Genomic DNA, 25,152 nt, shown 5'->3' on the forward strand with positions numbered 1-25,152 from the left:
AGTGTGAGTGTGTTGTGTGTGAGTGAGTGTGTTGAGTGTGAGTGTGTTGTGAGTGAGTGTGTTGTGTGTGAGTGAGTGTGTTGTGAGTGAGTGTGTTGTGTGTGAGTGAGTGTGTTGAGTGTGAGTGTGTTGTGTGTGAGTGAGTGTGTTGAGTGTGAGTGTGTTGTGTGTGAGTGAGTGTGTTGTGAGTGAGTGAGTGTGTTGAGTGTGTAGGACGGCGCGTCAGGGGTTAAGCGCGGTGGGCTCGGCTGTGTGGTTGCCGTGGCTGCCGTGTCACACAGGCTCGCTCCAGCCGCCCGGAGAGAAATAACTGCCGCCGAGGAGAGAGAGAGAGAGAGAGAGAGAGAGAGAGAGAGAGAGATGGAGAGATGGGACTGGGCTTCGACGCGTCTCCTCGTCGCTCTGATAGATCTGCCGTGCGGGGGGTCATGATATGTAACAACAACAACAACAGTAACCTCGCGATTGATGCGGGAGACGCGCCGTATTAAACCCGCATGAAACGCCAACGGTCCGCCGACGGTGCCAATTAACGCCAGCGCCAGGACAGGGCAGCCAGCTGACAGCGGCAGGACAGCGCGATGTGGTGCATCAACTGCGCCTCGGAGAAGACGCCGGCCGTCCTGCACAACAAGCTGGTGTACTGGTGAGACATCCGCAGCACCATCCTCCCTCCCTCCCTCCCTGCCTCCTTCCTTCCCTCTCCCTTTCTGTCCCTGTCTCCAGCGATTGATAGATGTGTTCCTACCGCTATGGCGAGCGCCGTTTTCACGTTTTTAATTGTATTTGTTTGATACGAATCTCCAGGACTTTCCTTGATTATCGGCTGGAAAAACAATAAACAGGGATTCCCGTGGATTTAACCCTTGCGGCTCCGCGCACATATGCGCCTGTCATCCACCCCTCGCACAGCCCATGAAATATGCATGTGTGTGTGTGTGAGAGTGTGTGTGCGTGTGTGCGTGTGTGAGAGTGTGTGTGTGTGTGTGTGTGCGTGTGTGTGTGTGCGTGTGTGTGCGTGTGTGAGAGTGTGTGTGTGTGTGTGTGTGTGTGTGTGAGAGTGTGTGTGTGTGTGTGTGTGTGTGTGAGAGTGTGTGTGTGTGCGTGTGTGTGTGTGTGTGTGTGTGTGAGAGTGTGTGTGTGTGCGTGTGTGTGTGTGTGTGAGAGTGTGTGTGTGTGTGCGTGTGTGAGAGTGTGTGTGTGTGTGTGTGTGTGTGTGTGTGTGTGTGTGAGAGTGTGTGTGTGAGAGTTTGTGTGTGCGCGTGTGTGTGTAGCGCATTTCTGACACGCTCCCGCAGCACCCCGGCCGGATCCCCGCTGCCACGGCCCACACGCACACTGCCGGCTATACAGCTGGTGATGTCGGCACCGTGGCGGGGCTGCTAGGTCCTACTTGTGTTGTTGTGGTTGTGGCTAACAGATGATTGGGAAATGCCTAAATAACAAACACACACACATACACACACACAAATATATATTTAAACACATGCACACGGCTTCCACATTGTAATGGTTCTTGTGTCACCTCCAGTTAAGGAGTAACGCCTACACAGTATTTATTACCGTAGAAAACAGGCTGAAGTCGCATTGTGCAGCTGTGTGCAGGTTAATGTTTTGTATTACTATTATTGTTGTTATTATTGTTAATAATAATAATAATAATGTGTGGTTGCATTAATCTTTCTTGCCTGGTGAAAGTTGCGCTGAGCACAAGCTATGCACCACGGTGCCGTGAGTACTGGTGGCTCTCAATGCGGGCCCGCATGGTGGGAGTTCACGCGGGTCAGTCGAGCAGGGTCATCTCCCCGCACTGGCACTGGTATCTGCCGTGTGTCTGTTTTCTAGCAGGACATGAATCTGCCTCGCTAGGCCGGTTCCCGGGGCTGCTCTCTGCCAGTCCTGGAGAGCCACGCTGTGCTCCACTATCGCGCCCAGTCTAGTTCGCACTCGGCCACATAACTGAGCCCATTTCTGGTTTAATTGGCCAAGATTAACGTGATTCTGGCGCTCTGATTGAAGACAGCTGCTAAACCTGCAGGGCGGGGAGGGGGCTGGCTGTTCAGGCCTAGGGCTGGAGATCCCCGCTGTTCTGTTGGGTTTAAAATGGTGTGTGAGAGTGAGAGTGTGTAAGTCTGTAAGTGTGTGTGTGTGAGAGAGAGTGCAAGTTTGAGTGAATAGTTTTGTAAGTGCACATACTGTGCACATAAAGTTGTTTAAAAAAAACAATATTGAAACAAATAAGAACAGTGTATTTACACACCGTATTGAAATATCAAAAGCATTCTCCTCATAAAACAGACAACAACCAGAGAATGGCATTCATTGAGCTCGGGTCCTGTTTGACCACACTGTAGCGGGAGTGTCTGTCCTGGGTGTGATCTTGGGGTCTCCTGACACTGGGACCCCCAGTGCCCTCTGTGCCCTCACTGCAGCTCAGCTCAGTGCCAGCCGTGCCAGGGCGTCCAGCTGCTGGAATGATCCCGTCCTCAAACTCATTTCCCACTCCCTGAAGTGGGGAGTTTCCGTGTCTGTTTCTATGAACCTGTTATTTTTATTGTGTTATAGAACAGATGCTTTACTTATTCATGTATTTATCTGTTACTGGTAAACCTGCTAATTTGTAGGAGCCGATAACCACTACCTAACCCAGCCATCGACAAGCCAGGCAACATTGCAAGTCCCTAGCAGTGCGCAGGGGCCGATAGCTGAGCTCCAGCCAAGAGCAGACAAGCCCTCTGACCCAGAGCAGTGGGACGGGGGCCACAGGACATCAATGGAGCTTTGTTCCAGATTATGATGCCTCTCTGTGTGAAGAAGTGTCTCCTGTTTTCTGTCTTGAAGCCCAATTTCCATTTGTGTCCCCGGGTGCGTGTGTCCCTGCTGATCTGGAAAAGCTCCTCTGGTTTGATGTGGTCGATGCCTTTTATGATTTTGAAGACTTGGATCAAGTCCCTCTGTAGTCTCAGCCTTCGCGGCCTATAAATAATTTCCCTCATTTCTTTAAGTACTGTTGGAAATATCCCATCTGGCCCAGGTGATCTGTTTGTTTTTAATTCTGCTAGTCTCTTTAGTACCTCCTCCTCATTTATCCTGATCTCTCTTAGGGTTTGACTGGACTGGTTGTTAACCTGTGGCATGTTATCTGTCTTTTCTTTTGTAAAAACCTCTGTGAAATACTCATTTAGAACATTTGCCACATCTTGTTCATTTTCCAAGATACTTCCATTTTTGCCCTTTATCTGTTTCACTTCCTCCTTTATTGACCTCTTGCTGTTGTAATATTGAAAAAAGCTGCATTTGCATTAGTTTTAGCTCCAAGAGCTATGTTAATTTCTATTTCCCTCTTTGCTTTCCTGATCCCTTTCTTTAGAACAGTGTGACTGTTTGTGTGTGTTTTAGTGAGTGTGTGTGTGTGCGCCTGCATGCCTGTGTGTGTGTGTGTGAGTGAGTGCGTGTGTGTAGGTCTCTCCTGGCAGTGTGAGCGATGCACAGGGAGGTGGTTCCCTCAACCTCCCTCCTCTGTAGCAGAAGCACTTTATCTCTCAGAGATGCTGAGGAGCCATTTCTGCATTCAGTCTGTAAATGGCATCAGACACTAAAATATCACTGAGGAGACAAAGCTGTGCAGGACGCAGGGAGTGTGTGTGTGTGTGTGTGCAGGACGCGGGGAGCTCTGCATCCGTGTGTGAGTGTGTGTGTGTGTGTGTGTGTGAGAGTGTGTGTGTGTGTGTGCCTGCCTGTGTGTGTATGTGTATGTGCAGGATGCGGGGAGCTCTGTGTCCGCGTGTGTGTGTCAGTGTGCGTGTGTGCATGCCTGTGTGTGTGAGTGTGTGTGTGCAGGACGCGGGGAGCTCTGCATCCGTGTGTGAACGTGTGTAGCCTGTCGTGGGGGTGGGACAGCAGTTTTAACTTCAGTTCTTTATTATCATTGGTGTGGCTTCAACAACACAAGTGTATAAAAATGATGCAATAGTCCCAATAAGAGAGGGTTAGAGTCCCAGTAAGAGAGGGTTAGAGTCCCAATTCATTAGTCTGAGCAGTTTGTTACTCTGAGCAGAAGGAAGGAAGGGGGGAAGGAAATTAAGGAAAGAAGACACAGCAGGTTGATTTTGGCTGAGTGGGTGTGGGGTGGGTGTTGTCACTGATATGGGACAGGGCTGAGGATCGCTCCCTCCAAAGTGTCCTGCCTGTTGGGGTGTGCAGACCTGAAAATATAGCCTCGCCCCAAGCACAGCACAGAGCACAGCACAGAGCATAACACAGCACAGCACGGAGCACAGCACAGAACACAACACAGAGCACAGCACAGCCGTGCAGCACGAAGTACAACAACAGACAGCTCCACTGCTTTACTCTCTCTCTCTTACTCTCCATCTCCCTCTCCCTCTCTCTCACTCTCTCTCTCAGATAATGTGAGCTGAAGTGGAGGACAGATAAGCGGTGTTTGTGTGGAAATCTTCACACAGGCGTATGTGGTGTGATATGATGTACACAATGCTGGGTGTGACTCTGTGTGTGTGTCTCAGTTAGGTTAATGCCTCTGGCAGCTCCACCAGGATCCAGTCTATTGAAGGCTGTTTGCAGGAACAGTGCAGTCACGTGTGTGGTAAACTAGTGTGTGTGTCAGCAGTACCGCAGCTGTCGTGACACACCAGTCTGTGCGGTTGACGGCGCCGCTCTCCCCTCAGTCCTGTAGTCGCTGTGATGCCCAGCAGATCCAGGATGCAGCTCAGCTACTCAGCTTCCTTCAGGTTCCTTTCAGCAAACATTTATATCTCAATTATTTAACAACAACCTGCATTTGGACAAAAACCTTCTGCAAATGGCTCTTCAGCTGCCAGCGCCATGCCACGCACTCTGGGCAGGAGCAGGGTGTTCGTCTCCGTTTCCCAGGCAGTGTGGGGCGGGGTGGGGCGGGGCCTCTGTATGTGCTCCTTTTCTTGTCTGCTCACAAACTTTAATACTTCAAACAAAAACGTTATTAATCTGTGTCTCTGGGTGACGGTACACAGCTGTTTCGACACAGAAAATGAAGAAGGAGCTTCAGCCACGTGTCACATAAATCTTTCAGGGTGCTGATTTAACATCCAATTAATGTTAATGTTTCATTTAAAACTAATTAAGTCACCCCAGGAGGTGTAAATGCTGTGTTTTTTATTTTTTCTTGTAATACCATGAGGAGTGTGTGTGGTATAGTGTGGAGTGTGTGTGGAGTTTGTGCAGTACACAGTGAAGAGTGTGTGTGGTACACAGTGTGGAGTGTGTGTGTGGTACAGTGTGGAGTGTGTGTGGAGTTTGTGCAGTACATAGTGAAGAGTGTGTGTGGTACACAGTGTGGAGTGTGTGTGTGGTACAGTGTGGAGTGTGTGTGGAGTTTGTGCAGTACACAGTGAAGAGTGTGTGTGGTACACAGTGTGGAGTGTGTGTGGTACAGTGTGGAGTGTGTGTGTGGTACAGAGTCTCCTTTTAATTTACTACAGTTTTGTCCGAGAAGTGTTCATACTACACTGTACTGTACTACTGTACTATAATACTACACTGTACTGTACTATACTATACTGTACTATAATATCCCGTACTATACTACACTTTACTGTACTATACTATACTGTACTATACTACACGGTACTAAACTACAATGTTCTGTTCTGTATTATACTGTATTGCGCACCACTGGCCTTGACTTCCACAGCGCACTGCATGCTGGTCCTGCTCCCCCACCCAGAACCCCCTGTGACCCATGGTTCAGAGCAGTCCAGCCCGGGCAGCCTGGTGTGCTTTCTCTCCAGGTTTCACAGTGTTTTCCTTACGAATGCGGCCCGGTTTCCTGCCCCCCCGGCCCGGCATTGTCCGCTCTGCCTCTCATCACTCAGTGCTGATTCATGCAGGAAGAGCTCGCTGTCAACACTGCGCCAGCTCAGCGCTCGTGATATTGTACTGAACCCGTATGTCACTGTGTTGTACTACACTGTGCTACACCCTCCAACACACACGGCACCTGGCGCCCGCAGACTAATCTGTTGTTGTTTGGTCCAGACATGTTTTCAGTTGAGTCAGCAGAATTTCCGGCCCCTGTCTCAGCACTTTATTATCGCAGATCATGACTGCGGTTGTTATCGGTGTCATTCGTTGAAACAATCGCAACACGTAAGAGTGAAAACAAGGCAACTGCATTGCAGATCTTATATCTGTAGTTCAGGTTGTAGTTGTTTTTGTCCCTTAAGATAAGGATCTGGATCGGAGAGGATAGGAGAGGCGATTTATAGACCGGTCTGCTTTCCGGGCTATCGTTTTTTAAGATTTTCCTGGAAAGGTTAGTCAGCACAGAGGAGTGCCCTGTGAGCAAAGGCCACACAACAGAGACTCTCTCACATACACACACACACACACAGTCAGGGAAAAACAAAAGGTGAGAGAGAGAAAACATGACAAACGAATGATGGTGGAGGTTCAACGCGGCACGGTCTGTTTTTTACGCAGGTGCCACAGAGCCTTCCTTTAAACATGCAAGTGTCTGTGGTGTAAATCAGGGCCTAAATATATAATAATAATATTAGAAACAGTGTTGCACACAACTTCCTGTCTGCGCCTGCTCTGAAAGCTGTGCTGCTCAGCGGAGAGCAGCCGGTCGGGCCCCCAGGGTGGCACGAGACGCACACTCAGCTCAGCACTACAGTCACACATTCCCTTTTAAACCCGTGTGTGTGACATTTCATGGGATCCTGAGACGGCCTGGGGCAGGCGGGCGTGTGTGTGCGCTGGATTGGGCACTGCCACGGCGCCAACAGGGACCAGCCAAACAGGTGCGTCACATATTAGAGTCATGAGGTGCTGCAGTGCACACAACTGCCACCAGAGCGCCACTCAGTGACACACACAGATGCTGTGAAACAAACACTCACACACTTGCAGAAAGACAGTCCTCTGGCAGTTATTTTCTCCTGACAAGACTCCTGTAGTATTGTCCCTGTGGGATTACTGGTGCCGCCCTGCGGCCGTACACACACACATACACACATACACATACACACACACACACACACACACACACACACACACACACACACACACACACACTTTTAATACAGCCGAGTTTATGCATGTATTTATTTATTCCTAGTAATGGCTGTGTGATTTTTAAAATCAACAAACCGCATGAATCAATTATGCTAAACACACAACCCTGCAGAACAGTTTGACACACTGGCCCCAGGGGAAAGGCCCTCGTTGTTGCTGTCCTGTGAGAGGGTTTTCCCCAGCCCTTGTCCAGCCCTGGCCTCCGTGTTGCCCCAGGGTATCAGAGCTGCGGAGGTCCTCACTGTGAGATCGGCCCGGGGACAGTTGGTCCTGTCCCGTGTGTCTGCGCTACAGGGCCAGGCTGGAGGTGTGGGCGGCAGGTAGTGAGGCTGTGCTTCCTGGTCCAGTGTTGGGCTTCAGAGCAGGAGAGGCTGCGCAACACTTATTGCCATCCCCCCATGCCGCTCCACGGGGCAGTCGGCTGGAGTAAGGCTGTCCTGGGGCCGGATCTGTGCTGGGTAGTCAGTGTTCGTGTGTTTGTCTCTGACTCCTGCACTTCCACTCTCGCCCGTTGTGCACTGCACTGTGGTTGTAGACTGTGTAGACTTTGTTTAGCTGGACTACTGGAGGAGGTCTGTTTAACTAAACACACAGATGTCAAAACTCACAGCCTGTGTGTGTGTGTGTATTGAATTGTGTGTGTGTTGGTATTAAGGTGTGTTTGTGTGTGTGTTTGTGTGTGTGTGTATTGATGTGTGTGTATTGGTGTGTGTGTGTATTGAGGTGTGTGTGTATTGAGGTGTGTGTATTATTGAGTTGTGTGTGTGTATCAGTCTCCTATAGCAGGGTGATCGATCGGTGCCTGTCTGACCTGCTGCTCTCAGGCTGTCAGCTGCAGTCTGAGCCAGTGAGCAGCGCGGTTTGTTTACTCTGTTAGTCTGTATGACAAACCATCAGGGCCCCCAGGAGCCACAGCGTAGACAGGGACTGTGCAGCCCAGCGGCTCTGTCACCAGCCTCTATGTCACAGTGACATGGTCAATAAAACCTAAACTAAAAACACAGAACACAGAATAATGAAGTTTAACTTTATCTTCAGATCAACTTGAGTTCAGATTGAGGTTCAGTCTGTTTAAATAAGAACATAAGAAAGAAAGTGTCCAATCGAGAGGAGGCCATTCACCCCATCGTCCTCGTTTGGTGTCCATTAATAACTGAGTGATCAAGGATCCTATCCAGTCTGTTTTTGAATCTCCTGTTTTCTGTTTTGAATGCCTTGAAGCCCAATTTCCATTTGTGTCCCGGGTGCGTGTGTCCCTGCTGATCTGGAAAAGCTCCTCTGGTTTGATGTGGTCGATGCCTTTCATGATTTTGAAGACCTGGATCAAGTCCCCATGTAGTCTCCTCTGTTCCAGGGTGAAAAGGTTCAGTTCCTCAGTCTCTCAGTAGGACATTCCCTTCAGACCTGGAATAAGTCTGGTTGCTCTCCTCTGAACTGCCTCTAGAGCAGCGATATATTTCTTGAAGTATGGAGCCCAGAACTGTCCACAGTATCCAGATGAGCTCTAACTAGTGCATTGTACAGTCTGAACATCACTGCCCTTGTTCTCAATTCTACACTTTTGACAATATACCCTAGCATTGTGTTTGCCTTTTTTATTGCTTCTCCACATTGTTTGGATTGAGAAAGTGAGGAGTCCTCATAGACTCCTAGGTCTTTCTCATGCGTTACTTCATCTAGTTCTGTTCCTCCCATAGTGTAATTATAGTGGACATTATTGTTACCTGCATGTAATACCTTGCACTTGTCCACATTGAATTTCATCTGCCAGGTGTCGGTCCACAACTGAATATTATCCAAGTCCCTTTGAATAGCCTGTGCTGCCGAGATTGTATCTGCTGAGCCACCTATTTTAGTATCATCTGCAAATTGGACAAGTTTGCTAACTATCCCAGAGTCCAGATCATTAATATAGATAAGAAAAAGCACAGGCCCTAGTACTGATCCCTGTGGAACTCCACTGACAACCTCGCTCCAGTTAGAAGTGACTCCTCTAATCGACACCCTCTGTTTCCTAGACATCAACCAGTTCATAATCCATCTACTTATGTTACCCTGAATGCCTACAGCTTCCAGTTTGAGGATCAGTCTTTGGTGTGGAACCTTATCAAAAGCTTTTTGGAAATCTAAGTATATCATATCATATGTTTTCATGTGATCTACAGCTGCAGTTGCATGTTCAAAAAACTCAAATAAATTAGTAAGACACGATCTGCCTCGTCTAAACCCATGTTGACTATCTCCAAGAATATGTTTTCATTAAGGTGCTTCTCTATTTTCTGTCTAATAATTTTTTCCAACATTTTACAGGTGATGCAGGTGAGACTGATTGGTCTGTAATTTCCTGGCTCAGTTTTGTCCTCTTTCTTTTGGATTGGTATGACATTTGCTGTCTTCCAGTCAGTTGGCTCATCCCCTGTTCTAAGTGTCATTTGGAATATTTGACTTAGCAGCCTATAAATAATTTCCCTCATTTCTTTAAGTACTGTTGGAAATATCCCATCTGGCCCAGGTGATTAGTTTGTTTTTAATTCTGCTAGTCCCTTTAGTACCTCCTCCTCATTTATCCTGATCTCTCTTAGGGTTTGACTGGACTGATTGTTAACCTGTGGCATGTTATCTGTCTTTTCTTTTGTAAAAACCTTTTTGAAATACTCATTTAGAACATTTGCCACTTCTTGTTCGTTTTCCAAGATACCTCCATTTTTGCCCTTTATCTGTTTCACTTCCTCCTTTATTGACTGCTTGCTGTTGTAATATTGAAAAAAGCTCTTTGCATTAGTTTTAGCTCCAAGAGCTGTTTCTTTCTATTTCCATCTTTGCTTTCCTGATCCCTTTCTTAAGATCTCTTTGCAGCTCAACATATTCTATGTATTTTGTTTCGTCTCCATCCCTTTTGTATGCGCTATACAACATTTTCTTTCTCCTTATATTTTTTTGCATACCTCTATTAAACCATTTTGGCCAGTGTTTTTTGGTCCTCAATTTGCTAAGTTTTGGTACAAATTTCTCCTGAGCCTCAAGTAGTATATTCTTAAAATATACCCATCCATTTTCAACTGAGTGTATCCAGTGTGCTCCAGTCTACCTCTTCTAAGTGCCGCCTCATACCTTCAAGGTTTGATTTATTGAAATTGTAGACCATTGTTTTAGACTTGGACCTTGTTTTTTGAAAGAATGCCTCAAAGCTAACCATATTGTGATCACAATTTGCCATTGGTTCTCTAACTAGTGTCCCTCTGACTCTATCTTGGTCATTTGAAAATATCAAGTCAATGTGGTCTATGTTTGGGAAATTGAAGTCCCCCATTATAACACCCACATCCAAATGTTTCAGTTTGTTTGTGTCACGCGGGTGTTTCATATCATCAGAATACATTTCATATCATTGTAACACACAACGGGCCATTAGTCATGTGTGTATTTACCCCGTGAGTGCAGGGCACGGCTGTCTGTCCTGTCCTGGACACGGAGGGTCAACACTGCACAGCCGACTCTAAAAACAGATCAGTCAATCAATATGGCAAAAACTCATTATGACAGAGTGGCAGTGACTGCGACTTGTGTGTGTGTGTGTGTGTGTGTGTGTGTGTGTCAGTGAGGTGCCTCTCTGCGGTGCCCTTCTGTATCTGTGTTAATTAAACAGGATGTTGTCTGACGGTCTCTGGTCACAGGGCCGTCTGTCCTGACTGTTTCTTGCTGGTCTTTAATTAGCGCTCGCCCGTTAACCGCACTGTGCCGTAACGACTGGCGCTGAGCGGCGGCTGGGCTTCAGCACAGACACACAGACCTGCCACCGGCTTCCTTATAATAAAACGACACAGATACACAGTGAGCAACAGTCCTGTCCGGGCGTGGCCCTGGGATCCTGTTTACAGAGCAGCGTGTACAGCCAACACACACACACACACACACACTCACACACACACACAGACACACACAGTGTCAGGGCTCTCTATGGGGGCTGTGTGCGGTGTCACTATAGGGACTGTTACACTCAGGGTTGTCACGCTGGCAGGTACTGTGCGTTCAGCCCTTGGCTCCAGAGCCACGGAGAGCCTGCCTCTAGGGGCCGCGCCGGCTTATCTGAGGATCAGGGATTACGGAGAATAAATCCCAGGAAAACTAAAAAAACGAAATTAACTTCTCCCTTGAGTCCTTGTGGAGCCGCTGCCAGAAGAGCAAAGGGGATTAATACTGAGGAATATCTGCAGCTGTTCAAGTGTGTGTGTGTGTGTGTCACTGTGAGTTAGTGTGTCACTGTGACCCTTCAGTTTTTATTATTTATATGTGTGTATTATTTATATGTGTGTGTGCCTGTCTGTGTGTATATTGTTGTGTTTGTGCACAAAGCGCACTGCTTCCCCTGATATTTGTGTAACAAGCCTATGAAAACACTTGTGCATCAGGACAGCTTTACACATCTATTCACTCAATTCAATGCAATTCAATTATAGTTTGCTATATTGGCATGACAGACAGAAGTAGTATTGTGTTGCCAAAGCAGTTTTTACACATAACATGCAATAAAAAACCAAACTGAATAAAAAGCAGACTGTAAATTATATATATATATATAACAAGAGAGAGATTAATTATAGTAAAAAAAAAATATATATATATATATATTTTTTATTTTTATTTTATTTAATTTTTTTCTCTCTCTCTCTGTGTTTCAGCTGTGTACAAACAACAGGAAACTGCAGCTGCACAGAGTCTGAGCAGACAGAGAGACAGAGGTGGAGAGAGAGACTGAGGGAGAGAAGGAGATAGAGAGAGTGAGGGAGAGAAGTTGAGAAAGGTGGAGACAGAGAGAGGAGGAGGGGATGGCTGTTTTGTTAATTTGCGTTTGGGTGGTGTTTATTTATACCCAGCTGCTCTCCTGTTCTCCTGGCCCCCCTCCTGTCCTGAGCTCACTGGTCTGATGACGGCATGCTAGTGTGTCAATTCATTCATCCATCCGCGTGTGCGTGTGCGTGTATTTATCCACTACTGTTGTTTTTTTATGGACGTCTTCATAACAACACAAGGGGTCACCAGCGAGAGACACGGGAGGGAGGGAGCGAGAGCGAGAGTGCAGCAGTGCATGTGTTTCCACTGCTGAGAGAGAGAGAGAGAGAGAGAGAGAGAGAGAGAGAGAACAGGATAGGCGTGTTAGTGGAGTCAATTTAGTGTAGTTTTGTTTGTTGGCTGTTGCTGTTTCCTTTAACAGAGGGAGGGAGAGGGAGAGGGAGAGGTGGGGCGGTGCCTGCCAGTGTGTGCGTGCGCCGTGTTTGTGTGGGTGAGACTCTCTCTCCGAGATGTTGCTCTCTCTGCATCCGTGTACGAGTGTGAGAGTGAGTGTGTATGTGTGGTGCTGTACTACATGTAAGTGTGTGTGTGTCTGTCTTTACAGTCAGTGTGTATGTGTGTGTGTTGTGTTAGTGTTTCTCCACATTCTGACCAGAGTGGTTGCTGCCACTGTGTTTGTTAGTTACCGGCTCCTTGCTGTGCAGAGACGGAGAGAGAGTGTGTGTGTGTGTGTGGGTGTGGGTGTCTGTGTGTGTGAGTGTGTACAGAGCTGCTGTTGTTCCTGTCTGGGGTATGGTTCCAAAATCTGGACTTTGGATTCTGAGTAACTTTCCCTGCTAGGATATAAGACACCGGGACACTGACAGGCACACAGGTGTGTGTGTGTGTGTGTGTGTGTGTGTGTGTGTGTCAGACACTGCCTGGATTTCAGTGACAGTAGTGTCTGTGGTAGTGTCAGTGTGTGTGTGTGTGTGTGTGTGTGTGTGTGTGTTTGTCAGTGCCAGTGTGTTTTGTCCTGTCAGTGCTGAGCCCGGCGCCGGATTGCCATGTGGTCCACCAGGAGACACAGATTCCCGCGCAGGGCACGACTGTACATGTGAGTGTCACGCCAAGAGGGATGGGGAGATGTGAAGATGGACAGAGAGAGAGAGAGAGAGAGAGAGAGAGAGAGAGAGAGGTGGTGTTGTGGGATTCCCTTCTCAAACTCTTAAAAAACAAATTAATCTTTGGTCAAATAATTTTTTACCCCTGCCATTTATAACTGCATCTGAGTGTATGTGTGTTCCGGTGTGTTTGTGCACACAGTACAGGATGTGTGTGTATGTTTGTGCACACAGTACGGGATGTGTGTGTGTGTTTGTGCACACAGTACGGGACATGTTGGTGTTGGTACAGTGTGGCGCAGTCACAGCCTTGCTGTGCTCGGGGTTTCCTGTCCTCAGTGTGTTTTTGTTTTGTTTAGTTGTTCTCTTTGCGAGGAGGATGAATTTCTCACAGTGCAGGAGAGAGGACGTGTGTGTGTGTGTGTGTCAGGGCAGGGGAGAGGATGTGTGATTGGGCACTGGGCCTCTGCCCCCCCGGTGTTGTCTCTGCTATTTTCAGCCTCATATTGAATTGTTCCAGTGAGTCGCTCGCTGTGCGGCAGGAGACAAGTATCTGCTCAGAGTTTCCAGCTGGCTGGAGCAGGGACTTCTGGGATATGTAGTTCAGTGTGCGGTGCCAGGAGGCAACACAGCAAATAATGAATCAATACGACACAGAACACGCGCACCTTGCGCCGGGCTGAGATTGCATCACAACTGTGAACTACCTGATCACTGCAAATTAATAACCCTCTCCTCTCTCCTCTCTCCTCTCTCCTCTCTCCTCTCATATGTCTCTCCTGCCCTGTCTCTGCTCTCTTCCCTCTCTTCTCCCCTCCTCTCTCCTCTCCTAGTGTGGAGGGGGAGCCACAGAGCGTGGAGCCAGGCAATTTCTCGGACAGCCCTTGCAGTCAGGCCCCATACCGGGCTGAGCGTTACAACAGCAGCCCCCCAACGGCGCCCTCCCCCAGCCTGACCTGGGCCCAGCGCACCCGGCACCAGCCCGCCAGCCTGGCCCTGCGCAAGCAGGAGGAGGAGGAGAACAAGCGTTGCAAGGCCCTGTCTGACAGCTATGAGCTCTCCACAGACCTGCAGGACAAGAAGGTAACACACTGCACACTGTTACACTGCCCTGTGCTACACACTGTTACACTGCCCTGTGCTGCACACTGTTACACTGCCCTGTATCACACTCTATCTCCAGGTGGAGATGCTGGAGAGGAAGTACGGGGGCTACTTCCTGAGCCGGCGGGCAGCGCGCACCATCCAGACGGCGTTCCGGCAGTACCGCATGAACAAGAACTTCCAGCGTCTGCGCAGCTCGGCCTCAGAGAGCCGCATGTCCCGGCGCATCATCCTGTCCAACATGCGGCTGCAGTACTCCTTCGATGACCGCGAGCAGCAGCACCAGCAGCACCAGCAGCAGCAGACGCAGCCCGGCTACCTGCCCCACCTGCACGGTGGCGTCCACACCCACCCCCACGCCCACGGCCTGGCCCACACGCTGGCCACCTCCTCCGCCTCCAACCCCGAGCTGGACAGCGGCGGCACTGGCGGCTCCGTGTCGTCCTCCTCCCGTCCTCCAGGGGGCGGCGACTACCACGGGGAGGCCACGGACCTGGAGGACTCGTTTTCCAAACAGGTGGGAGGGGAGGAGTGCGGGGAGAGGGGGAGGGCACGGGAGAAGTGTGGGGAGAGCAGAGAGCAGCGGGGAGGTAGGGGGTGTTGGAGTTTGGTATAGAGGGATGGAAGTAATAATAACAAAACCTTTCTGTGTCCTGTCTCTCTCTCCCTCCCTCCCTCCCTCTCTCTCTCTGTCCAGGTGAAGTCCTTGGCCGACTCCATCGACGATGCTCTGACATGCCGGCCCAGTCGCTCGGACTCCCGGGAGGGCAGCGGCGGCGAGGGCGGTGGCGGCGAGGGCGGTGGCGGCAGCGAGGATTACGGCGAGTGCATCTGGGGGGGCAACCCCTCGTCCCGCCGGGGGGGAGAGCGGGGCGGCATCTCCATGGCGATGCACGAGGACAGCACGGCCACGTCCTACAGCGACGTCACGCTGTACATGGACGACGGGCTGCCCTCCTCACCCCTCTCTCTGGACCGCGCCCCCAGCAGCACCGACACCGAGTACTGGGGCCCGGGCAGCACCGGGGGAGGGGGCGGCGCCAGCGGCCGCGAGGACAGCCGCGACACCGAGGGGGGGGGCAGCAACAACAGCCGGCGCAGCACCCCCTGCACGGAGTGCCGCGACTACCGGCTCCGCGGGGCCCACCTGCCCCTGCTGACCATTGAGCCCCCCAGCGACAGCTCGGTGGACATGAGCGACCGCTCGGACCGCGGCTCCTTGACCCGCCAGCTCATCTACGAGCAGGAGCCGGGAGGGGGCGGTGGCGGAGGGGGAGGGGGCTCCCCGCAGGGCACCCTGAAGCACAACCCCAACGCCAACAACCGCTCGGCGGCGCAGGGCCAGACGCGCACCCAGAGCCGGCCGCACCCCCTGCCCACGCACCTGCCCCACCACCACCCACACCACCACCACCATCACCACCACCAGTACCCTGACCCGCCCTCCTCCGGCTCCTCCGCCGGGCCGCCACCGCCAGGCCCCGTGCCGGCCCTGCCCCCAGCACCGGGGCTGGGCAGCAGCATGTCAGCGCTGAACTCAGGGCCTGGCGAGGCCTGCTGCTCCGATGGGGACAACGACTCGCTCAACAGCACCACCAATTCCAACGAGACGATCAACTGCAGCTCGGGCTCCTCGTCCCGGGACAGCCTGCGTGAGCCGCTGCCGCCCATGGGCAAGCAGACCTACCAGCGCGAGAGCCGGCACAGCTGGGACTCGCCTGCCTTCAACAACGACGTGGTGCAGCGGCGGCAGTACCGCATCGGCCTCAACCTCTTCAACAAGTCAGTGGGGCCAAGGAGGGCGTCGCAGTGTGGTGTGCTGTACGGCGGAAAACGGGCAGGGTCAGGTTTAGGTTCAGGTTCAGATTCACATTCACATTCACATTCAGAGTCAGGTTTAGGTTCAGATTCACATTCAGATTCAAATTCACTTTCATTTTCAGTTTCAGTTTCATATCCACAGATCAAATTCAAATTCAGATTAAATTGAAATTCATATCAAATTCAGATTCAGAATCACATTCACATTGAGATCAAATTCAGATTCAGATTCAGGTTCAGGTCCAGATTCTGATTCCAATTCATTTTCAGTTTCAGTTTCAGATTCACATTCATTCACATCCATATTCAGATCAAAATCTGATTCTGATTCAGATTCAATTTCAGTTTTAGTTTTAGTTTCAGATTCAGTTTCACTTTCATTTTCCGTTTCAGATTCAGATTCATTTTTAGGTTCAGGTTCAGTTTCAGTTTCAGGTTTACATTCATATTCACATTCAGTTTCAGTTTCAGTTTCAGTTCAGGTCCAGGTCCAGGTCCAGGTCCTGATTCCGTTTCCAATTAATTTCCAGTTTCATATTCACATTCATATTCACATTCACATTCACATTCCAATTCATTTTCAGGTTCATATTCACATTCAAATCAAATTCTGATTCAGATTCAATTTCAATTTCAATTTCAATTTCAATTTCAGTTTCAGTTTCAGTTTCAGTTTCAGTTTCAGTTTCAGGTCCAGGTTCCGGTTCTCATTCCGATTCCGATTCATGTTGGGGTTCGTGTTCCGAATCTGATTCCGATTCAGTTTCAGGTTCAGGTGTCTGTGTTGGAAGGAGCTGTTTGTTACCAAAGCAGCTAGAACACCATGATCAATCAACACTGCAAGAAGCGCAACAGCCCCAATTTGTGTATTAACCCTTCCTCTCTCCCACTGTCCCCTTTCTCCCTCTAATTGTCCTTTCTCTCCCCTTCTTCCCCTCCCTCCCTGTCCCTCCTGCCCTCAGGAAGCCAGAGAAGGGCATCCAGTACCTGATCGAGCGAGGTTTCGTATCCGACACGCCGGTGGGCATTGCTCGCTTCATCCTGGAGAGGAAGGGCCTGAGCCGGCAGATGATCGGAGAGTTCCTCGGCAACCGGCAGAAACAGTTCAACAAAGACGTGCTGGAGTGAGTGAGGGAGGGAGGGAGGTGAGGAGGTGACGAGTCAGGAAGAGGTGTCTAGATTTAACTTACTAACCCCTCGCTCTCTCGCCCTCCCCTTCTCCGCTGGCCTCAGCTGTGTTGTGGATGAGATGGATTTCTCAGGGATGGATCTGGACGATGCACTCAGGAAGTTCCAGGCCCAGATCAGGGTGCAGGGGGAGGCCCAGAAGGTGGAGCGGCTCATAGAGGCCTTCAGGTCTGTCTGTCTCCATGTGTCTGTCTGTCTCTGTGTCTGTCTCTCTGTCTCTCGCTCTCTCTGTCTCTCTGTCTTTGCAGTCAGCGGTGCTGTGTGTGTAACCCCAGTCTCTGTCTCTCTGTCTCTGCAGTCAGCGGTACTGTGTGTGTAACCCGGCCCTGGTGCGCCAGTTCCAGAACCCCGACACTATCTTCATCCTGGCGTTTGCAATCATCCTGCTCAACACAGACATGTACAGCCCGAGCGTGAAGCCGGAGCGCAAGATGAAGCTGGACGACTTCATCAAGAACCTCAGGGGTCGGTGTGTGTGTGTGTGTGTGTGTGTGTGTGTGTACATCTGTGTCTGTGTGTCCACATGTGTTTGTCTGTCCGTGTGTGTGTCTGTCTGTCAATCTGTCCGTCTGCCTGTGTCCCTGTGACTCTCCATGTCCCTCCCTCCCTGCGCGTCCCCGTAGGAGTGTGTCTGTGTGTGTGACTGTGTGTGTGTGTGTCTGTCTGTCTGTGTGTCCATGTGTGTGTCTGTGTGTGTCTGTCTGTCTATCTGTCTGTCTGCCTGTGTCACTGTGACTCCCTCTCTGCCCGTCCCTGTAGGAGTTTGTGTGTCTGTGTGTGTGTGTGAGTGTGACTTTATGAGTGCGTCTGTCTGTCTGTCTGTCTGCCTGTGTCCCTGTGGTTGACTCTCCCTGTCCCTCCGTCCCTGCCATCCCTGTAGGAGTGGACAACGGGCAGGACATTCCTCGGGATCTGTTGGTGGGGATCTACCAGCGGATCCAGAAGTGGGAGCTGCGCACCAACGATGACCACGTGTCGCAGGTGCAGGCGGTGGAGAGGGTCATCGTGGGCAAGAAACCTGTGAGTGACGCCCCTGTACTGGGCACTGCTACACACTACACACGGTAAACTACACACTGCACACAGCCTGCTAACGCCCCTCTCTGCAGGTCCTGTCTCTGCCGCACCGGCGCCTGGTGTGCTGCTGCCAGCTGTATGAGGTGCCCGACCCCAACCGGCCCCAGCGCAGCGGCGTCCACCAGCGAGAGGTGTTCCTCTTCAATGACCTGCTGGTGGTAAGAAACCTGTCTCACCTCACACACTATCTCTCCTCACTGTCTCTCCTCACACTATCTCACCTCACACACTGTCTCTCCTCACTATCTCTCCTCACACACTGTCTCTCCTCACACACTGTCTCACCACAAACACTGTCTCTCCTCACACTCTCACCTCACACACTGTCTCACCTCACACACTGTCTCTCCTCACTGTCTCACCTCACACACTGTCTCTCCTCACACTGTCTCACCTCACACACTATCTCTCCTCACACACTGTCTCACCACACACACTGTCTCTCCTCACTATCTCTCCTCACACACTGTCTCACCACAAACACTGTCTCTCCTCACACACTATCTCTCCTCACACTATCTCTCCTCACACTGTCTCACCTCACACACTGTCTCTCCTCACTGTCTCTCCTCACACTATCTCACCTCACACACTATCTCTCCTCACACTGTCTCACCTCACACACTCTCTCCTCACACACTGTCTCTCCTCACACTATCTCTCCTCACACTGTCTCACCTCACACACTGTCTCTCCTCACACTGTCTCACCTCACACACTATCTTTCCTCACACACTGTCTCACCACACACACTGTCTCTCCTCACTATCTCTCCTCACACACTGTCTCACCACAAACACTGTCTCACCTCACACACTGTCTCACCTCACAGTCTCACCTCACACACTGTCACTGCACACACTGTTTAGGGACCAATGATTCTGTTTTCAGAATGTGCTCTCTGCCCGACACCTCACTGCTGTCTCTGGGTCCCTACCTCTCCCTCTCTCCCTCTCTCTCCCTCTCTCTCCCTCTCTCCCTCTCTCTGTTAGGTGACGAAGATCTTCCAGAAGAAGAAGACGTCAGTGACCTACAGCTTCCGCCAGTCCTTCCCACTGGTGGAGATGCAGGTGCACATGTTCCAGAACTCCTGTAAGAGTCCCGCCCCCGTCATGTGAATGAGTGTGTAGTGCAGTGTATGAATATTGTATGTGTGCTGGAGTATGTTAATATTATGTATGTGTGTGTGTGTGTGCTGGAGTGTGTTAATAGTGTGTGTGTTTGTGTGTTACTATTGTGTGTGTGTTGGAGTGTGTTAATAGTGTGTGTGTGTGTCTCCACAGACTACCCCCACGGTATCCGTCTGACCTCAGCGATCCCGGGGGGGGAGAGGAAGGTTCTGATCGTGTTCAACGCGCCGAGCCAGCAGGACCGGAGCCGCTTCTCCAGCGACCTGCGCGAGAGCGTGGCCGAGGTGCAGGAGATGGAGAAGTACCGCGTGGAGTGTGAGTGTCCGGGGCAGTACTGGGGCTGGACTGGGGCAATGCTGGGGCTGGACTGTGTGAGTCTGTCTCACAGGATACTGATTGACAACACCTCCAATCCATCTCTTCCTCTCTGTATCTCTCTACCGCTCTCCCTCTCTCTCTCTCTCTCTCTCTCTCTCCCTGCAGCGGAGCTGGAGAAGCAGAAGGGGGTGATGCGGCCCAGTCTGATGACCGGGGGTCCAGTGGGGGGGGTGAAGAGCGAGGCGGTGAACGGGACCCTGGGACGCCCCAGCCTGGATGACAGCTACACAGGGGAGGGGCTGAAGCGCTCGGCCCTGAGCTCGTCCCTGAGAGACCTGTCTGAGACTGGTGAGACACTGCCACACACACACCAACACAGCCACACACTCATACACTGACACAGCCACACACCGACATTGACACAGCCACACACCAACACACCCACACGCACATGCACACACACTGACACACTCACACACACACAGTGACACTGTATAAACAGAGACAGGGAGAGAGAGCTAGAGAGAGAGAGAGAGAGGGAGAGATTGCTTTCCCTGGTCTTCCTTTTCTGCTGACAAACAGCTATGTTGGGGCCCCACCTTGTGTCTGCTGTCGGTACTGCAGTTCTGCCAGTACAGCAGCGCTCCCTGTGCCCCCCCAATGAGACTCCACAGTCACACTGACTGCAGCAAAGACCCCCCCTCGGCAAAGACAGCCTGCTTCACAACATTGTCTTTCTTATGAACGTAGAGGTGGAAGAACTGGAAGCTGTTTATAAAGTATATTGGCAGCAGCTCTGCTCTCTCATCTTCAATGCACTGCCGGGCTGCAGGGGGCGACACTGCGAACCCCCCCTGTACTGCATGCTTATACCTGAACCACAGCGAACACGGCGACCCCTTCCCTCAGCGTGTGTGAAGTGTGACTGTGCCAAGTAACAATCACCCAGCACAACATGGAGCATGCTCCAACACAGCAGCACTGCATGTGGTAATGGCACACTCCAGTGATGCCCCGTTTCCACTGACCAGGCTCAGCTGTACCTCTGCGTGGCCGATCCAGTCCAGGTGTTTCCACCTGCACTTGTGCCCAAACTGGTTTCAGGAGGCACTGTTTTGTACATCGTACCAACTGAGCCCCGCACTGCTCTAGGGGACGCACTGTCATGGCCCTTACGCAGTGGGACGCAGCACCACTGCACTCTGACATTGTAACTGCAGTCATGGCGGCTGCTCTCGATGTGTAGAAACTTTTCCCAAGAAGGAATGTGTGTGTTTACCACTGACGATTCAATTTGAGCATTTATTAATGCACAGTGCAAAGTGCCACACAGGATCAACTGCTTGAAGCAGAAAGACATTTAACAGTGTTTGAAAAGATCGTGAAAATCCTGCCAGAGAAAGGACTGCATTGGTCTGCAATAGTGTGCCGTGACGAAATACATTCACTTGTTTTGGTATAAATACACGCAAACATGAAAGACTATGGTGACCAAATGTCCTGGATTTAAATTAAATGTCCCAATGTCTTGACAATTCTCTCAAAATAGTTTAAATGTCCCAGTTTTTAGCTTTCCCTGTTTACACTCTTAAAACTATTAAAATGTTAAAAACAGAGGGATGTTTTTATGTGATCAATCGCACGAAAAGCGAATATTTTAATGATATTTGTAAACCCTCACTATCGCTAACTACATAACAATATGTAACTGTACTACTACTAGCATAATGATAATTCTAGTGTAGACAGTTACCGACTGCAGAAATACAGTGAGGGGAAAAAGTATTTGATCTCCTGCTGATTTTGTACGTTTGCCCACTGTCAAAGAAATGATCAGTCTATAATTTTAATGGTAGGTGTATTTTAACAGTGAGAGACAGAATAACAACAAACAAATCCAGAAAAACGCATTTCAAAAAAGTTATAAATTGATTTGCATGTTAATGAGGGAAATAAGTTTTTGATCCCCTATCAATCAGCAAGATTTCTGGCTCCCAGGTGTCTTTTATACAGGTAACGAGCTGAGACTCTCTTAAAGGATGTGCTCCTAATCTCGGCTCGTTACCTGTATAAAATACACCTGTCCACAGAAGCAATCAATCAATCAGATTCCAAACTCTCCACCAAGACCAAAGAGCTGTCCAAGGATGTCAGGGACAAGATTGTAGACCTACACAAGGCTGGAATGGGCTACAAGACCATCGCCAAGCAGCTTGGTGAGAAGGTGACAACAGTTGGTGCGATTATTCGCAAATGGAAGAAACACAAAATAACTGTCAGTGTCCCTCGGTCTGGGGCTCCATGCAAGTTCTCACCTCGTGGAGATTCAGTGATCATGAGAACGGTGAGGAATCAGCCCAGAACTACACGGGAGGATCTTGTTAATGATCTCAAGGCAGCTGGGACCATAGTCACCAAGAAAACAATTGGTAACACACTACGCCGTGAAGGACTTAAATCCTGCAGCGCCTGCAAGGTCCCCCTGCTCAAGAAAGCACATGTACAGGCCCGTCTGAAGATTGCCAATGAACATCTGAATGATTCAGAGGAGAACTGGGTGAAAGTGTTGTGGTCAGATGAGACCAAAATCAAGCTCTTTGGCATCAACTCAACTCACCGTGTTTGGAGGAAGAGGAATGACCCCAAGAACACCATCCCCACCGTCAAACATGGAGGTGGAAACATTATGCTTTGGGGGTGTTTTTCTGCTAAGGGGACAGGACAACTGCACCGCATCAAAGGGACGATGGACGGGGCCATGTACCGTCAAATCTTGGGTGAGAACCTCCTTCCCTCAGCCAGGGCATTGAAAATGGGTCATGGATGGGTATTCCAGCATGACAAATGACCCAAAACACACAGCCAAGGCAACAAAGGAGTGGCTCATGAAGAAGCACATTAAGGTCCTGGAGTGGCCTAGCCAGTCTCCAGACCTTAATCCCATAGAAAATCTGTGGAGGGAGCTGAAGGTTCGAGTTGCCAAATGTCAACCTCGAAACCTTAATGACTTGGAGAGGATCTGCAAAGAGGAGTGGGACAAAATCCCTCCTGAGATGTGTGCAAACCTGGTGACCAACTACAAGAAACGTCTGACCTCTGATTGCCAACAAGGGTTTTGCCACCAAGTACTAAGTCGAAGGGGTCAAATACTTATTTCCCTCATTACCGCACCCAGTAGAGGGTTAAAGGGCTGAAGGCGGTGCGGTGGGGAGGAGCGCAGGGAGAGGAGAACAGGTGAAGGAGTGTTCAGTGCCTGAGACCTGGCTATACTGCACTCATAATCCATATACAACGAGTTGTTGTTGAACCCGCAAGCGTTACAATACTAAACCACACTTCAGACGTCCCTCATAGCCGATCTGCACTACAACATTAGACTTGTATACCGCCATTACTTCAATACAAGTGGCTGGATATAACATTCAAAACGTCATAAAGAGACCCTCGGTTGCCACTGTCGCTTCAGCAGGCATTGGACCAGACTACATGTAAACGATGTATTTTTAAAATATACGATTACAGTGATATTTGTATCTTCCTCTGAAAGAGCACTGTCCCCCATTTGCCAGCTGCCTGTGGACACTCGGTGCTATTCTGCGTTATTGTTTCTTTATCCGCCATCTTTACAGCAAAGTGTTGTGTAATAATGGAAACGTAAATGTTTCGAAAAACATCTGCTGTGTGGAATGATTTGCTACATGAGCAGCAGACCCCCAAACAGCTTAATGTAAGCTGTGCAACTGGAAATTGGTATCACGGAGGACCAATCAATCTCCAGGATCACTTAACCAACTAAGTTTAAATGATCAGGCATTTCTCAGGCTTAATGGGTCAAGTGGACTAACTGCGAGTTCATTGCAGTCGAGCCATTATTATTTATATTATTAATGATAAAATAATACGCCGACAAATATATAATGTTGACACAAACTCTAGAAGGGAGTCTTTATTATAGTTAACCCAAATGTCAAGGTGTCTGTGTTCCGGTGTCTGTAGTATTTACTACTTCAGTATAGTTGTATTTTTTAATGTTACTGAACACCGGGGTGTATTCATCAAGGTGTTCACACATTCGCTATGTCCCACACTTTTTCTGTATTGAATAAAATAGAAATGGTGCTTTTGCTGGAAGGTTAACATGTTTCATGCAAGTAAAATCAATACCTATACATAAAACCGTTTGCTCGTACAAATAAATAAAAACATGATTACTGTTCGAGATAAGAGTGTACGGTTACAGCCCGGCCACACGGAGGGGCACCTGAACATGGCCAGTGGGAACGGGGTCTCAGTCTGTTCTCTTGATGTTTGTAAGTCATCAGTCTAGACCCCACAGTGAAGTGCAGTGTTGACACTAGGGCGGCGCTGTGGCCCGGGTGAGAGGAGGACCGGCTCCCGCAGTGACCGCAAACCCTCTGGCTGGCACTGCGTTTCTGCTGGGTTGGGGGAGTCGTATCCAGTCTCTCTATCCCCCAATGCATCGCACGGCCACAGTTCAGCATTCAGGTTTCAGCAAGCAGGCGGAGGGAGGGCAGGAGTGAGAGAGAGAGATACAGCTCCTATAGCACCGCCCCCCACCCTTCCTAACTCTCTCCCCTGGTTGGTGCAGGCAAGCGCGGGCGCAGGAACAGCGCGGGATCTCTTGACAGCACTATCGAAGTAAGTGGGGATCTGTTGCCCCTGCCCCCAGTGAGGGTCTCTGTACTGGTCCCAGTGCCCCCAGCATGCAGCCCCTGTACCCACCATGCCCCCTGTGCCCCTAGTGAGGGTCTCTGTACTGGTCCCAGTGCCCCCAGCATGCGGCCCCTGTACCCCCCATGCCAGATTGAGTCTGCATGCCGCGACAGAGTGTCTGCACTCAAGAGTCGCTGTGGTGTGTGTGTCACTGTTCATCGATTCCGCTGCTCACTGCCGTGTCCGTGGGGACGTGTCTCGGTGTTCGTTTGTGTCCGTTTGTGTTCGTTGTGTTACTCTGAGTTCTGCCCTCATACACACACTCGGAGCCGCCCCCCCCGGTGCTGTTGTGTTATGGGGACTTGCTGTCGTGTTGTGGTTGTGGTTTGGTGTGTGGCATATGCTCAGCTCATGTGCAGCTTGTGTGTGTGTTGTGTATTGTGTGTCCAGGGCTGTGTTAATGAAGTGGAGTTTCAGCGACTCAAGGCTTGTGTGTGTTAACTTGCACCTCTCTCTCCCCTCCCACCCTCTCTTTCTTTTCTACAAATCCCCTCTCTGTGCCTCGCCTCTCCCCCTCCACCTCTCATTGTCCTCGCTCTCTCTGCCCCTCTCTCTTCCCTCTCTCTATTTCTCTCCTCCCTCTCTCCACCTCTCACTGCCTCTCTCCATCTCTCTCTCTCCACCTCACTCCCCCACTCTCTCTTGTCCTCTCTCCTCCCTCTCTCTCCCCCTCTCTCCTCTCTCTCTCTCAGGGCTCCATTATTAGCAGTCCCCGTCCTCATCAGAGGCTGCCGGTGGGGGGGGGCTGCTATGGCCTGGACGACTACCGGCCTCACCGCCCCATCCTGAGCCCCGGATTGGGGGTGGGG

The 25,152-nt window shown here is 50.2% G+C and overlaps 1 protein-coding gene across 1 annotated transcript; it reads left to right on the forward strand.

Moving 5' to 3' along the window:
- The first annotated feature begins 214 nt into the window (after positions 1-214).
- LOC136753780 (IQ motif and SEC7 domain-containing protein 2) lies at positions 215-25,152 on the forward strand. Its single transcript, XM_066710156.1, has 13 exons — positions 215-646; positions 13,805-14,054; positions 14,155-14,592; positions 14,773-15,857; positions 16,859-17,020; positions 17,130-17,252; positions 17,383-17,549; positions 17,965-18,104; positions 18,194-18,319; positions 19,154-19,253; positions 19,445-19,606; positions 19,775-19,957; positions 25,036-25,152. Exons 1-13 carry the CDS (start codon positions 582-584, stop codon positions 25,047-25,049), a joined length of 3,015 nt encoding a protein of 1,004 aa, XP_066566253.1. The 5' UTR covers positions 215-581; the 3' UTR covers positions 25,050-25,152.

This window comes from Amia ocellicauda, chromosome 7 (assembly GCF_036373705.1).
Source record: "Amia ocellicauda isolate fAmiCal2 chromosome 7, fAmiCal2.hap1, whole genome shotgun sequence".
In the NCBI taxonomy this organism is placed as follows: domain Eukaryota; kingdom Metazoa; phylum Chordata; class Actinopteri; order Amiiformes; family Amiidae; genus Amia; species Amia ocellicauda.

Excerpts from the sequence above, each read along its gene's own strand:
- LOC136753780 (XM_066710156.1), top strand. The coding sequence starts at position 582 with ATGTGGTGCATCAACTGCGCCTCGGAGAAGACGCCGGCCGTCCTGCAC. Across the intron at positions 17,021-17,129 it reads TTCAACAAAGACGTGCTGGA|CTGTGTTGTGGATGAGATGG; the intron begins GTGAGTGAGGGA and ends CGCTGGCCTCAG. Across the intron at positions 17,550-17,964 it reads CTTCATCAAGAACCTCAGGG|GAGTGGACAACGGGCAGGAC; the intron begins GTCGGTGTGTGT and ends CCATCCCTGTAG.